The following is a 15306-nucleotide window of genomic DNA, read 5'->3' on the forward strand; positions in this document are numbered from 1 at the left end:
TTTCTTCTATTTATTGTGAATTTAAGTGAAAATGATCTAAAAACAAGTTGATTTTTAGGTGATGAGTCTTATTTTAAGTGGAAAGAGATTATTAGCTTTGACTAGAAATGAGACATTTGGACAAGAAATAAGACAAATATTCTTGGAAAGATGTTGAGTTTTTACAGTGTACTATGAGTATTAGTCAGGGTCTTACGCAGAATAAATCAGTCATACAAAGATTAGACTACTGGGGTTTTTTATGGGCCCCACTGGGCGCTGGGCCCCTAGAGTTATCATCACCTTTCTCCCCTGTACAACGGCCCTGTAAAGAGGCCTTTATCTCCTCACCTCTCTCTCTCTCGCCCTCCCTCTTTACTCCCGTTCTGCACCTCCTCCTCAACAATCAACAATCTTTATTCCTCCTCCTCCTCTCCCACTCATCCTCCCACCATTTGTCATTTCTGCCCTTTATCCTCCACGGACAATCGCTCTCATCATTCTCCTCTCCTTCACATCTTCCTCCCTCTTTTTTTTCCTCACAATCTCCCACACTTATTTATCCCTCTCCATCACTCCTCCTTTTCGCCCCCCCACCCTGTGAGTGACAGGTGAAGCAGCCACAGCCGCCGCCTCTCGGCCCAGGAAATGGTTTTTTTCTGTCTTTCCATCCATACACCTGACTCTCTGTCTTTCTGTATCATTTAACCGGACAGGGTTTCCTGTCACCGCCAATGACAGAGGCAATTATCATTTAATCAGCATTCAATCCCAGCACACACACACACACACACACACACACACACTTGGACACATATGCACACACACAAATCGCACATGAGCACATACACAAGAGGCATTTTCCTGCTCATTTCACATGCACTTTGTAACTGACGGATGGTTGATGGATTGACATGCAGATGGATGAGTGAACAGGTGGAGGTGATGGTGAACGAGTGGATGAACAGATTAAAAGAATCACACACAGATGCTGGATCACAGTTATGTACACTTGGCTGTGTTGTATTGTACTGTGTTTTTGTGTGTCTGTGTGTGTTTGTGTCTGTTTACAGATGAAAGTGTGTAAACAACTAGAAGATGGTTGGCACCGTCACACCGCTCCATCACGGGACGACATGTGTGCATCTGCTAGTGTGTGTACTGTATGTGTGTGTTTCTCTGTCTGTGCATGTGTGTTTTGTGTGTGTCTGTTTGTGTCTGTAAATAACGAGGCAAAATCCAACTGTCAGGCAAATATTATGATGTTTGCTCTTGTCTGTTGCACTCGCTCCATCTCTCTCTCTTCAGACCTTTTCCTAGTTAGCTCACTTCTTCTTTCACAGCTTTATCTTCTCTGCTGATCAGTTTTTGTCTTTAAATGTTTTTTTTGTTTTTTCAATAAAGCATCTTACAGTATCTGATTCCTAAGGTTTAATAATCTTACTCTCATTTATTTCTTTCCTTTGGGTTTGGTTAAACTTGGTCGCTTATGTTCGCTTATGTTTCTCATACTGTTAAAGAGTTCGGGTCTTTCTTTAGTCGCTCAGGGAGCTGACTGAACAATGGAACAAACCAGAAATATCTGACTTGATGAGAATCACTTAATTAATCACAATGGGCTCAGAAACCGGTCCCTGTAGAGGTGGATTTGGACGTTTTTCTACGGAACGTGTTTTCATGCAGAGTTTGGGAGTGGCTCGGTCTACAGCTGTGCATCCATCCTCTGGGTCAGACCTCCCACACAGTCTGACATAAATTACATTTAGTCACTGTGAGAATAAAGTGAAAGCTGTGATCTAATATCTTCTTTTCCCGCTCTCTCTCTCTCTCTCTCTCCTGCAGCTAAACTCCATCACCCTGTTTATTACCTTCCTCCATCTACCCGCACTTATTTGTCTCATTTCCTCTTTTATTTCCTTTCTGCCATTCATCCATACCCCCCCTCCCCACACCCCACACCCCAGCCACGTTGATTCAGTCGACTAGGCAGCCCTCTCACATTCTCTTGCCTCACATCTACTATTAAATATGGATTAATTACTCTGAAACCTTGTTAAGCTTCGTTAAGACCTCCTGCATTAATCAGCAGTTATTTTAATTAGCGCAAAGGAAGATTTCCATGTACCGCACCATGTATGATTCACATCTCCGGCATCCTAATCAGCTCAATCACCACTTGATTTGTCTCTGTGTTTGTGTTGCAGTTTGAGGCTTTGACAGAGAAAGATCCTCTCTCCCCTTAAACAGGGGCAGTAGACACATGGAAGTGGTGGAGGAAGTTATTATCAATGAACTGATCACTAACCTAACCTTCAACATATAGTCTCAAGTTTATGTTTGTTATTGTATTGTTGTTATTTCAGTGAAAAAGGTCCCACCTTTACATTTACTGTGTATAGCAGAACAACACAGCAGAGGATTGTATCAACAAATTGACAGTACAGTTTCTTTCTTTTTTTTTTTAGATTTTCTTGACACTCATGAAATTTGATTCATTTCACATTTAATTGTTTTACTCATATTATAAGTTTTGTTAACAGGTTTTGTGCCTTGTTTTCTTATCTGGAAACAGAATCAACTACAAGAAAGGTTTTCAGAAGCTGGAACTCACTAACTAGAGGTTAGGAGCCATATTTTTAAGGGTGTTGCCAAATCAAAAGTCAAATTTTGACATGTGGTGAAGAAGGGACTGCAATCTCTGTTCTTGGGGCACTACTGTACTCTGAACTGTTATCTGCTGTGTAGTTCTGTGTTCTGTTCCCGTCTCTATAGAGAATAAACTTGGGTGCATGCTACCTCTCCAGTCTTGTTCTTTGACTCTCCACCGGCAGAACCAAAATTTCCGCGACAAGACATATCAAACCACTCATGCTTGAACCTCCTTTCATTTTCCTGTGATTCAAATTCCATCATCATGGAGAAGCAGAGGAAGCAGCTCTGCTCACACATCTCTCCTCAAATCATTTATTTGTACCTTCTGAGAGCTTGAGAGTGACATAAACTCTTATTTATTGAAGCGACTGTCTGAGAGTCAAAGGGCGTTGAAACACATGAGATGAACATCTGCACCGTCCTGCCCTGAGGCTACAGCTCGCCACAGGATAAAAACAAAAATATTTTCCACCTCATTTCCACCTGCTGCATTCTGAATCCTGCCATCAGGCCCTCCAAGGCTGAGGGTTTCTGGATGCACCGTTGCATCATTTAAGGCTGCTGAATTATTTATGGACTGCTGTATAATTTACATAGTAAAGGAATTAGCTGTAATTAATGATTTTTAACCTGTTATAATAAAAGTGTTGGTGTCCACCAGGCATATATTTTATTTAGAATACTATTGCAAGACACAGACCTGGGCCAAGAGCAGCTGATGTTTCTGCTGCGGTGATGAAACTACTCTGATATCAATGCATTTCACCTCAAAGTTGAAATATGGGGATGTCGGTTTGTTTCTAATGAATTAAAGAAGCTGAAGATGTTCGTTTTGATTCACACTGCACAACGAAGAATGTTTCAGGACATATGTTTTCTCCCATTTCTATAGCAACAAGCCCTCAACCCTGATGCCTTCAAACAGACAGACTGACAAACAGGAAGAAAACCTACTCTAGTGTTCTACTGCTAAAATTTTCAATTCATGGTTTCAATTTACATAATACAATATTATATCACAATATTCACCACCACCCTCCGTTCACCGCAGCCCGACCCCTGCAGGTGACAGACCCACAGCACGGCTACTATAGTTTCTTATCACCCTGCTGGGAGCAGGACGTCTGGATTGCTTTGCTTCACCTGCTGCCACTGAGCCCCCCCACCCCCCGCCCCCAGAGGAAGGATGGAATGACTTTACAGGATTATACTCCTCATCGTTTGTTTGAAGTCCATCCCTCCAATCATTCTTCCCCACCTCTCTCTTCCCGGATCCTCTGCAGGTGGAGAAAACGATTTCTCACTTCAGTCCAAGTGCATTTTAAAACTCAGTGCACTCACTTCATCAAATATCCTGAGGCCATTTAAGGAAGTTATCTCTCATACTTAATACACCTCTTTAATGGCTACAGACGTACATTCGTTTCCATTGAGCTCTGTGAGCTCTACTGGCTCTGTTGGTGCAGGGGGGGAAACTCTCCCTCAGGGCAACTAAATAACCATTTTTCTTGTCTTTCCACGAGATGTGCTTTTCCGAGCCGTGTTATCATTCACTACTCATAGGATCTCATTCAGTTTTCAACTGTCAAATTTCCCCATGGCAGACACAACTGTCAGTCTGACACCATAATCCATCACTGGAGAACTCAGGGAAATAACTTTCTTCTTGTTGTTTTGTTTTTTGCTGCTCAGAAACTTTGATAACCGGCCATGAGCTGGCAGACAAACAGCATTTCAATCACAACACGCAGAGAGGAGGAAAAGAGATGCTGCTGGTTGCGATACCACCACAGTTTTTCGAAGCAAACGCGTCCCTTTGCGTACATCACATCTATTTTAATTACATTGATTCTCTCCTCAGTTATAATCAACAGATGGACGAGGAAGTTGCTTCACTGCTCCAGAACCCAGTAATCAATCTACAATGGTTCACTGGTACAGTGGGCGCCAACACATGCATTCAGCCCACAACCTTAAAGACTAAGGCTACGTTTACACGGAAACCATCTGAACAGAAAACACAAAAGTGGCGTTGCATTCTCACTTTTTATTTTGTGTTTTTACCACTGATGGGATTGGACCACAGGAGGACACACAGAGTGCTGTTAGCTGCTGCTAGCATGTAGCTAATCTAGTATTTCTGTAATTTGCGTCATAACAACAACTCGTCAACTAACAGAGCAAATGGTCACTCAGCTTCATTTCCTTCTACACCTCCATCTCTCTCTCTCTCTCTCTCTGTCTCTCTCTGAGTGCACATCACTGATGGCAGAGTGGTCTGTCTGACTCAGTCACACTCACACTCACACACACACGACACCCCGGCAATCAACATGCTCTGCTATTAGGCCGTCAGTTAGTCAGGCCAATAGAATAAGTGCTGTGGATTAGGCAGAGGCACACACACACAGTGAGGGAGGATGGACAGCATACTAAACAGAGCGGGGCCTGAGGTGACAGACATCCTGTCATCAAGCTCTCTCTGTCTCACTTTTACACACACACACACACACGTGCACGCACACACACACAGGAAACAATTACAGCCACTCAGACAGTCGATAACACTGAGACATAATCAACTTAGTGTCATTTTTTCTCTTCTTGACCTCCTGTCATCCTCTGTCTTTGTCATTTCCTCCGACCACTTCACTTCCACTTCCTTATCCCATCCCTCCATCCTCTTCGTCCTCAAGGTTATTTATCGTTAACGGAAATAAACTAAATTACGAAAACTTGAATTGAAAAAACATTTTCGTTAAAATAAATAAAAACTATAATTAAAAATGAAAAGCGATAAATAATTTAAACTGTGTAAAATTATGGATGAAATTCCCTTTCGATTTATTTTGCTCGCGCAATTACGTGAGCTGGCGGCACCACACGGCACCTCGCGGTCCGTCACTTCTCATTTAGAGTCGGCTTCTCGTCACCACTCTATCTGGAAAAATGGCGGCAGAGTCCTACTGTATAATTGATTTCTTTGAATGCAACGTCGAGAAAGATAAAAGCAAGCGCGTTGTGGTGGAAACAGGTGATAAAATATGTGGAATACACACACGAACGAGCTGCTGAAATATTTAAACATGGTTGTCTTGATGCCAGCGTGAAGGTAACATTTACCATATGTGATTGGTCAGCTGATAAAAAGCCATTGACAGAGTGGATCCCATAAGGTTATATGTCGAAAATGCTGACAGTTGTGGAAAAATGTTAACAAGTTGTCAACTGAACGTGTGAAATAAGGGTTTCTTTGTTTCTACTCTATCAGTGCCTCATACTGAACCAGTTCTTTTGCCACCAAAGAACCAATGCTGGACATGAGGCATTGTAAGGTTCATTTAGAAAATACTATCAGTCTGGCTCTGTGCACTGCCAGATAAATCTGTTTCACAACTCCTGTGTTCACTTAACTCAATACAACACAACATGCAAGGTTTTCTACTGCACTGATATGCCAAAAAACAATATTTATTACACAATAGCCTACTTACTCTAATCCTTTTGAATCCTGCACCTGACAAATAACCCAAAGTATGAAAAAACTCAAACTAATAAAAACAAACCTGTAACTAAGCATTTAGAAAAAATGAAAACTAGCAAACCCGCTCTAAAAACTAATCAAAACTAACTGAATTAGAGAAAAAAAGTCAAAACAAAATAAAACTAAACTATAATGAAAAATCCCAAACTATTATAAAATAACCTTGCTCCTCCTCTTCCTCTTCATCTTGTCTTTACAGCAGTGATGGACGACAGAAGTCTCTCTCTCCACGGTCTCGTCCTTTCACTGCCTCTTTGCCTTCAATCTCCTCTCTTTCTCCTTAAGGTCCATCTCTCTTTCTTTGTTCTCTTCTTCCTCCTCACTCCCCCACTCCTCTCCACCCTCTTCCCCGGTCTCATCCCTACATCCTTACTCTCTTCTTCACCGACTACTCCCCTGACATCTCTTGTTTGGCTTTCACCTCTTTCCTCATCATCACTTCTTCTCCTCATCTTTACCTTCCCGCTCTGCTATTTTTCCGTTTGTATGATACGGTCACACATTCATATGGAGAATGGCACACACACACACACACACACACACACACACATACACTAATCACATCAGGTCTCTGTAATTGGGGGGATCGGTGGCTGTTGATTTGATCAAAGCCAAATCCTTCCACACGTCCCTCTAACATGTCAACGCACCGGGCAAAAGAGTCAAGGAGAGAGAGAATGATTCATGGTCACTCTTTCTCTTTCTCCTTTCGTCTCCTCTCTTTCAATCGTTCTCCCCCTTTTGTCCTTACTGCCAAAGAAATCTAATTAAGCTGAATATAAATTCTAAATTGGTTTCCCCTGTAAACACACACACACACACACACACACACACACACACCACACACACACCTCAACGCCCTAGTCGTCACCTCCAGATTCGACCGGGCATTTAGCAGTTACACACACACACACACACACACACACACAGGCACATGTTTCTCCTCTGTTGGACGTAACAAAGCTTTTTAAAGGTTAATTCACCCAAAACAAAGTGGATCAATGGTTCAACAGCTGCTGCTGCTGCTGCTGCTGCTGCAGGCTTCATGTTTACTGCACAGATGTTAGTGTTGATCTGTGAGTGAGCGTTTTCACACCAGGTTAAGTTTTGGCAACTTAACTTGACTGCCATCAGAATCCACCCACGGACTCTGACTTCAGCAGCTTTGTACTGTTCAAATGTAATTATTTAATGTCTTATATCAGTGCCATCAAAGTTATGTTACTTGTGTAATGTATTTTAATTATACTGACACAGTTCACTAGTTTATTTATCAGATTATGTTCTTTAATCATGTTTCAGATGCTTGTTATTTCGCTCTGCTGCACAGTTAGAATGACAGTAAACACATCCTGAATGTGGAATGTGAAACAGTAAATGGACTGCAACTCCAAAGAGCTTCTCCTGTCTTATCGACCACTCAAGAGCTTCACAATGGAACCACATTCACATGGAGCTCAACTTCTGTATGTCACACACACCCACACACTGAAGTTCAATATAAAGAAAGATACTTCCACACATGGACTAAAGGAGCCAGGTATCGAACCACCGATCCTCTGAATAGTGGCCCACACACTGAGCCACACACTAAAACCACAGAGATAAGCTTTAAGCCAAAAAGATGACAAACAGTGTTTCCAGTGCTCAAGCCCAACGCAGTAACTATATGATAGATAGATAGATAGATAGATAGATAGATAGATAGATAGATAGATAGATAGATAGATAGATAGATAGATAGATAGATAGATAGATAGATAGATAGAATTTCTTGGCTTTTTTCTAAAAGTAAAAGCTGTTGGGCAGATGAAATATAATAATATAATATAATGTAAATAGAAATAAGATGACACATTATCGTGTGCGTGTGTGTGTGTGTGTGTGTGTGTGTGTGTGTGTGTGTGTGTGTGTGTGTGTGTGTGTGTGTGTGTGTGTTGCAGCGGGGTTAGATGATGTGATGGGTCGATATCGCCCCCTGATGGCACAGAAGCAAACAGCAGCCAGCGAAATGTCTCAGCTGTTTCTCCCTCGACTGCGCTCAAACACACAAACACACAGATAACCCCACATCAAGTTATGACAGACAGAGTGCAGTGTAGTGACTGGGGACATTGCACAAGGACTTCACGCGCATTTCCGCACAACTCGTGCACGAGTCTGTTTGGTTGGCGAATCGGTAAAAAACGAGGAAGATGAAGAGGATGAAGAGAGAGAGGGGTCGTGATCCTCAGGAGCAGACCTGCCTCATGTCTGGCTCAGTTTCCGCTCCTAACCCCCTGCTCTGAAACTTTTCCTCCACACATCCGTCTCTCCTGTATGGACTCGATTCCACATATTTGACACGTTATTTCACCCGAACGCGCAGAATGGTTCTTCCTCCTGCTCCATTACGCACGGAGGGAGAGATACAGAGAGAGGGAGGAGAGACGGAGGGAGGGCGGACTCAGTGTTTGGAGCCAGTCTTCCCTTCAAAGTTCCTCTTTCTGCTGCCTTACAGGTCATGAATACCAAGCAGAAGGTGCCGAGAGAGAGAGAGAGAGAGAGAGAGAGAGAGAGAGAGAGAGAGAGAGAGAGAGAGACTGCTGCAGTCACTGAAAACATAAAACATCTCTGTCTGTGATTCTTTGCTGCTCTGTGGAGCCTGGAGACTGAGACTGAGACTGAGCTGCGGGAGCCTGGTGCACCTCTGCTGGATCAACTCTCACATTTGTCCCGGTCTGACTGGCAGATTAAAACTCATATGAAGCAAAATAACATAAAATCAGCAGTTTCACTGACACTAAGAGTTTTTTATTAAAGCCTATATATACGTGTGAGAGTCATTAAATGTTTAAACTTTGATTCCGTCTCCATAATTTTTTTTTTTACCCTGAATTTAATTTACGTTCAGAGTGGATTGAGCAGGTGCCGAGAAAAGTTCGGTTTGTGATCAGTCTGCAAAGCCTGTTTTTCTGATCATTGATAATCAGGGGGAAACAACGTGAGCGGTTTGCTGCAGTCCCACCGAGCCTCCAGACCCCGTCCCCGGCGCGTAACAAGTGCCGGAGCAGCAGCGGCTGCGCTGCGCTGCGCTGCGCTGCAGACCAGACTGATCTGATCTGATCTGCCGCCTGTACAAGTGAAGCCGGTGGTGACGGAACGGGAAAGCAACAACGGATAAAAGTTGAAGAAGAAGTTGTTTTAAAGAGAGAAATCAAAAAGCCTAAACCGGACATTTTCTTTATTGTATTTTATTCGTTTGCGCTGGGACAGAGCCGCTGCGCGCGACGCTCCGCCTGCATCAACACATCAAGCGGCTTCACAGCGGGATATCATTTGTACATATAAAAAAAACACACCTACAACACAACATCCAAGTCACATATTACACCCCAGCAGCGCAAATGAAGCTTCGGAGCTACGTGGCCGGAACTTCACATCTACCTCAGGAGCGCAGAGCAGCAGGTAGAAGCTCAGGCCGGTGGACAGCAGCAGTCACCAGCTCCGACACACACAAGTGATTCTTGGCATTTCTGCTCATAAATATAGACTATACATTTATGTACTAAATAAAAAAGATCTCTGTGCGTTCACAGAGGCACAGAGGCCACTGGAACTGACTTTAACGACCATTTCACTGAAACATCATCCAGCATGATAACAAGTGCAGCTCCACTTCACAGCTACTCCCACACCACAGCGCGGCTCCGAGACGTTCCCAGTGACAAACTCAGAAGAAACACATAGAAAATATTACAGTAAAGTGAAGTTTTTAGACAAGAAAGAAAGAAAGAAAGAAAGAAAGAAAGAAAGAAAGAAAGAAAGAAACACCATATGAAAGAAAGAGATGACGTTACCTGGAAAGAACTGTCCATCAGTAAATCCCAAAAGTACAAAGTGGAGGAAAACTGCGGCCAAAGCGAGGGAATAACTCCGTTTATCCATTTCTGTTGGTGTGGGTTCTTCTCGTGCTGCTGCTCAGTTGCTCTCGGATAATTTTACATGCTCCCGTCTTGTCCGTAAACTGGTTCTCCTGAGTTCGGGACGGCGGCGACAGAAACAGAGACAACAGGAGTAAAATCCTCGCATTGGTGGAGAAGAGACACAAAGACACAAGAAGAAGCGAAGAGACAAGTTAGAGACAAATCACCAGCAGCTCTGTCCCCTCTGCTGTCCTCTCCGACAGAGCCAGCCTGTGTGTGTGTGTTTCTGTGTGTCGGTGCGCGCGTCTGTGCCAAGGACTGTGTGAGAGGGGCGCAGTGTGTCTGTGTGTGTGTGTGTGTTGTGTGTGTTTGTATGCGCGCACTGAGACGGTCTCCGACACACTGACGTTGAGTTGGAGTGGAATGGAGAGCAGTGCGCACCGCGCGGGATGCCAGACACCGCGTAAAGGAGGGCGGATTAGCGCGTGCGGGAGTTCCGGCCGTGACTTTCAAAATAAAAGAGAGCGGCGTCCCCACTCAGAAGCCCGTTAATGAGGCCTCGTGGCTGTCACAGCAGCAACAGCGACAACTGGGCGCGTTCAGGGTGATGTCACTGGACTCAAATCATGTCAGATCAGTTTTTAATTTCCCAGCATTCAACAAGTTGTGACATGATGAAGGCTGATTATTATTCCGGGTTAAGGGCGTTAACAAACAAAACAAGTAGGAAAAACTAAAGATGCTGTAGGATTTGTCACAGAACTGTAAATACATTGTAGACCATGTGTTTCAACGAATTACACAAATTAAATAACAAAGTAGAAAATTGTATTTTAAAGAATCTGCAGCTCTCCTGTCACCTCCACATTCACACCCGACTGTTCTTCTCCAAACCGAATCGTGGGGTCTTTTATTTGTAGAGCCGGATGTCAGTTTCCCGTGATGCCTTCATTGTCTTTCGCCACCTTGACAGAGCTCAGGGCTTTTTCAGTTCTGTGGTTCCCCCCGGGTCCTAACGCCTGCTTCCTCCGCAAGGATACGGTTCATCCCGTCCTCTCCCCTCTCCCGTATCTCTTTCTCTCTCAATCCCTCACACACACACACACACACACACACACACACACATACACGTACACAGAGATGTGTGTACTGCACCTTTTCCGGACAGCAGAATAAAGTATCTAAGTTTGCAGGTGTGAGCTACAGGCAGGGCCGGCCTCTGGCATAAACCCTCTATGTGGTTGTTTAGGGCCACAGCCGTTAGGTGGGGGGCCACATGATCAGAAAGGTACCGGGGTTCATCAAGTCATTTAAACATCCTGAGGTCTGCACGTGCAGCTATGAGCTTTATATGTAATGTGAAGTCAATATTCAGCTTCTTTTATCTCACATTTGAGACATTTGGTGAAAATAGAACGGCAGAATGACAACATTTGTGCTCAAAATAACAATCTTACAAAATTTCATTTTAGACTTGTTTTCTACACTTATCTATTACTGTATTCATATCCTATTTCAAGCACCAAAACAGTTCATTCTCATGACTGAAGGAGTGTTTTCACAAGGGATTTGACATTTTTCAAAAACACATAAAACACTTGAGTATTGTTACATCTGCAAGTATCTTAAAAAGATCAATTTAAGAAAATATATGTAAAAGTCAAGAAAATGGCCTCAAACCTCAGAGGCATAAACACGTCTGTATTCAGTTTTAACCAGTGATTTGGTGTTTGAGCTTAGAGTGCAGGGCCACAAACAAAAACCTTGTTCAGGGGGCCACCATCATCCTAGGGCCGGCCCCGGCTACAGTCGAGGTCGTCACAAATGCGTCCTCTTCACTGAGCAGGGTTGGGAACTGAAAGTCAGTTCCAAGTAGACATAGGAAAATGCCGGTTCTGGGTTTATATTTGTTGTCTGGGCGAAATCACAACCTGAACCGGTAAAGTGAAGGTGTGTGATGCTGGGGGAGACGTCGGGCGGTGACAGCCTCACCTGTGAAAATCAAAGCGATATGAGCTCAAATCATAATTTTTACCATCACAAGTTGCCTAATTGAACATTTTACTTCAATTACATAAACTGAACAACTTGGGGGGGGGGGTGCTTGTAAAGTTCTGGGACAACCACAACTGTCACCAGGGCCGTTGTATAGGGGAGAAAGGTGATGATAACTCTAGGGGCCCAGCGCCCAGTGGGGCCCACAAAAAACCCCAGTAGTCTAATCTTTATATGACTGATTTATTCTGTGTAACGGGGTGTTCCCACCAAACGCGATGAACGCGATTGAATCGCGCGTCAAATGAAATCGCGTCGCGCTAGACGCTCCAGTTTTGACGCTGGTTCAATATGCAAAAAACGCCTCGTCGCGGCATCGCGTCGCGCGACGAGGCGCTGCACTGTTCCTGTCCCTGTAGATGGGACAGGAACAGCGGTGTGGGTCTCTGGCTGCAGGAGGAGGAGGAGACGGCTCCGTGAACTACTGTGTGACTGACCGCCTGTTGAGTGCTTTGGGACGGGGCGGCCGGCTCGCAGCGCCCGCTGGTTGAAAACAGCAGTGATAACGGGCTTTCAGGTCCGAATCTCCAAACAAGAAACGTTTGTAACAGCACCGGAAAAGCAACAGTGAAGAGCTGTGGCTTTGCAGCAGCTAATGGGGATCTGAATAATAAACTAAACTAAACCAGAAAACTTCTAATATTGTCAATAGACTCGCTCTGACTAAACTGCCAAGGGAACACCAGTACGTCCGTACGTCAGCACGTCGGTGACGATCTCAAAGCTGATAGGCTGTCGCGGCGCGTCTTCACGCGAATTCGCCGCAAAAGTTCAATTATTTCAACTCGAGCGATGAAGCGTCATCGCGCCGGGCGACGCGATGGAGGCGATTTTTCGCGGCCAACGCGTCCATCGCGCCGCGCTATCGCGTCCATCGCATCGCCCGGCGCGATGACGCGACTAATCGCGTGTTTGCATTGACTTTACATGTAATCTCGACGCGCGATGAAGCGTCATCGCGTTTGGTGGGAACACCCCGTAAGACCCTGACTAATACTCATAGTACACTGTAAAAACTCAACATCTTTCCAAGAATATTTGTCTTATTTCTTGCCCAAATGTCTCATTTCTAGTCAAAGCTAATCTCTTTCCACTTAAACTTGTTTTTAGATCATTTTCACTTGTTTCAAACAAATTTTCACTTGAAATAAGTAGAAAAATCTGCCAGTGAAAGCATGTTTTTTGTGCTTGTAGTAAGGAAGAAAAACTTGTTCCAATATCAGATTTTTTCTACTTATTTCAAGTGAAAATCTGCTTGAAAGAAGTAAAAAGTGTCTAAAAACAAGCTGCTTTTAATATGATGTGTCTTACTTTAAAATGAGATTTGTTTTGACTAGAAATTACATTTTGACTAGAAATAAGACAAATATTCTTGGTAAGATACTTGAGTTTTTGCAGTGTAATGCTGCATTAGCATCAAAACAAAGAAGGCTAAATAAAAAACGATAATACATACTGTACATAGTCTAAGAAAAAAAACTGGAAAAGTTAAGGGGAGGGGCCCACTTTAGTATTCTTTAAGGGGGCATGTACAGTACAGTAGGCCTATGTTTTTCCAGGGTACAGTGATGAACCCAGTGGCATCGGGTCTGTTCTCTTCAGACACCAGGCTCTGACCATTGTCTGGATAAATCACAGCTTCGTCCTCCACGTCGTCTCTCTCTGTACTTTGACATTGTGTCACAACTGTTCAGACTCTCCTTGGTTTTATTTGGCAGCTCTTTCTTCTTCTTAGTTTTATGAACACATGGTTGTTCTGCTGAGCTGATCAGAGAACAGGTGTGTGACAGGAAGAAGAAGACTTTCTCTTTCAACACGTGAATCTGACTGGGTCTCCTTAGGTCAAACCTGACACTCATCATTCTGCACAGTGAAGCTCAAACGTCCAGGTGAGGAAACTTCAAGTGCGGTAAAACACATTTCTGAGTGGAGGGGTTTTGTAGCTGTGGGCCATTTACTGACATACCTCCAACATTTCAGACAAGTACAGTTTTTGGCTGAGATAACATAGGCTACAGAATAAAAATTTGCATCTCAAAGTTTCTAACTAAGACAAATGTATAAATAGTGGTGGGACAGATGGCAGTCCACTGAGGTACAGTACAGGATGGGAAATGTTCAGGAAGTGAAGGTTACTAAAGCTGTCCATGGCAAAATATCACAGACTCATGTTTGAAGACTCCAGCACATCACTTTGTCTTTATTTAGTTTCTGAGTTGGGCTCTGACAGTTTCTATATATAAATGTAATATAAATATAAATACATAAACACTCCAGAGAGAAGATGGGCAGATATATTTGGGTATAATCCTGAGGACTGTGCCATCTGCAGCATGTACATATTTTCTAGCTGGAAAAACCTGTTCTGGGAGCAGCCACCATTCACATCCCTACAAGCACACACACACACACACACACACACACACACACATGCAGTGGCACTGTCCTCATTTCTTACATCTGCACCAAGCCTGGTCGTTCTCTAAGTCCGTGTTTCCCCAACACCTGGGGAGGCGTTGGGGGAGTTTTAAGTAGAGAAACACAGAGGTAAACTCTTATGAATCCTGGTCAGCTGGTGTTTTATGGGTAATTTCACTACCTAACCTGACAAAAGGAGTTGAGACCGCGGTGGCTCCCCTCTTCTCAGCCCCACTGCCCTTCAGATGTCCCTGCTGACCGCCTGGTATTTGCCCCCCTCCCCTTCCAGGTGAGCGTGACAGGATAAGTTAAATTTAGTAAATTCCACACAGCCACTTGGGAGGAGGGTCGTGACATTTTTTTTGTTCTTTTTTGTGTTAAATGCAGCTCAGTTTGGCTCGGCCGCAGCAACCAAACTGTTGCTTCAGCGCTGGTGGTCCGTAGCCGCTGCGTTTCAGAACGGAAGCAGGTTTACTGTAGCAGCACAGCTCTGCACCTGACACAGCTGTGATGAACATGGTCCTGGAACATGAACCACTGAGTGGAGGACAAGGCCTTCACGGTCGAACCCTCGGGACAAATATGACTCAGATTTGTTTATTAATGGAAGGTGGTGGAGCACAGGTCCAGACCCCCCCGCCTGCTTTAACCACTGACTGGCTGTGTAGTCGATCAATAGTATCAAACTGAGTCAAAACCCGTGAAACAGTGAAATCACAGTGGCTCTTTTCAGTCACATTCTGAAAACATCTT

At 43.9% G+C, this 15306-nt stretch overlaps 1 protein-coding gene across 21 annotated transcripts in view; it reads right to left on the minus strand.

Moving 5' to 3' along the window:
• Window positions 1-10427, minus strand: part of ptprt (protein tyrosine phosphatase receptor type T) — a 329374-nt gene extending 318947 nt beyond the window's left edge. For all 21 annotated transcript variants that reach the window (XM_085776699.1, XM_085776698.1, XM_085776697.1 and 18 more), the window contains exon 1: window positions 10015-10427. In XM_085776699.1, the coding sequence (XP_085632825.1) occupies window positions 10015-10102 (88 nt within the window). In that variant the 5' untranslated portion in view covers window positions 10103-10427. The remainder of the gene's footprint in view (window positions 1-10014) is intronic.
• Between the last annotated feature and the right edge of the window lie 4879 nt (window positions 10428-15306).

Source organism: Trachurus japonicus, chromosome 5 (assembly GCF_045865225.1).
Source record: "Trachurus japonicus isolate A0001 chromosome 5, Traja_1.0".
Taxonomy (NCBI): Eukaryota; Metazoa; Chordata; class Actinopteri; order Carangiformes; family Carangidae; genus Trachurus; species Trachurus japonicus.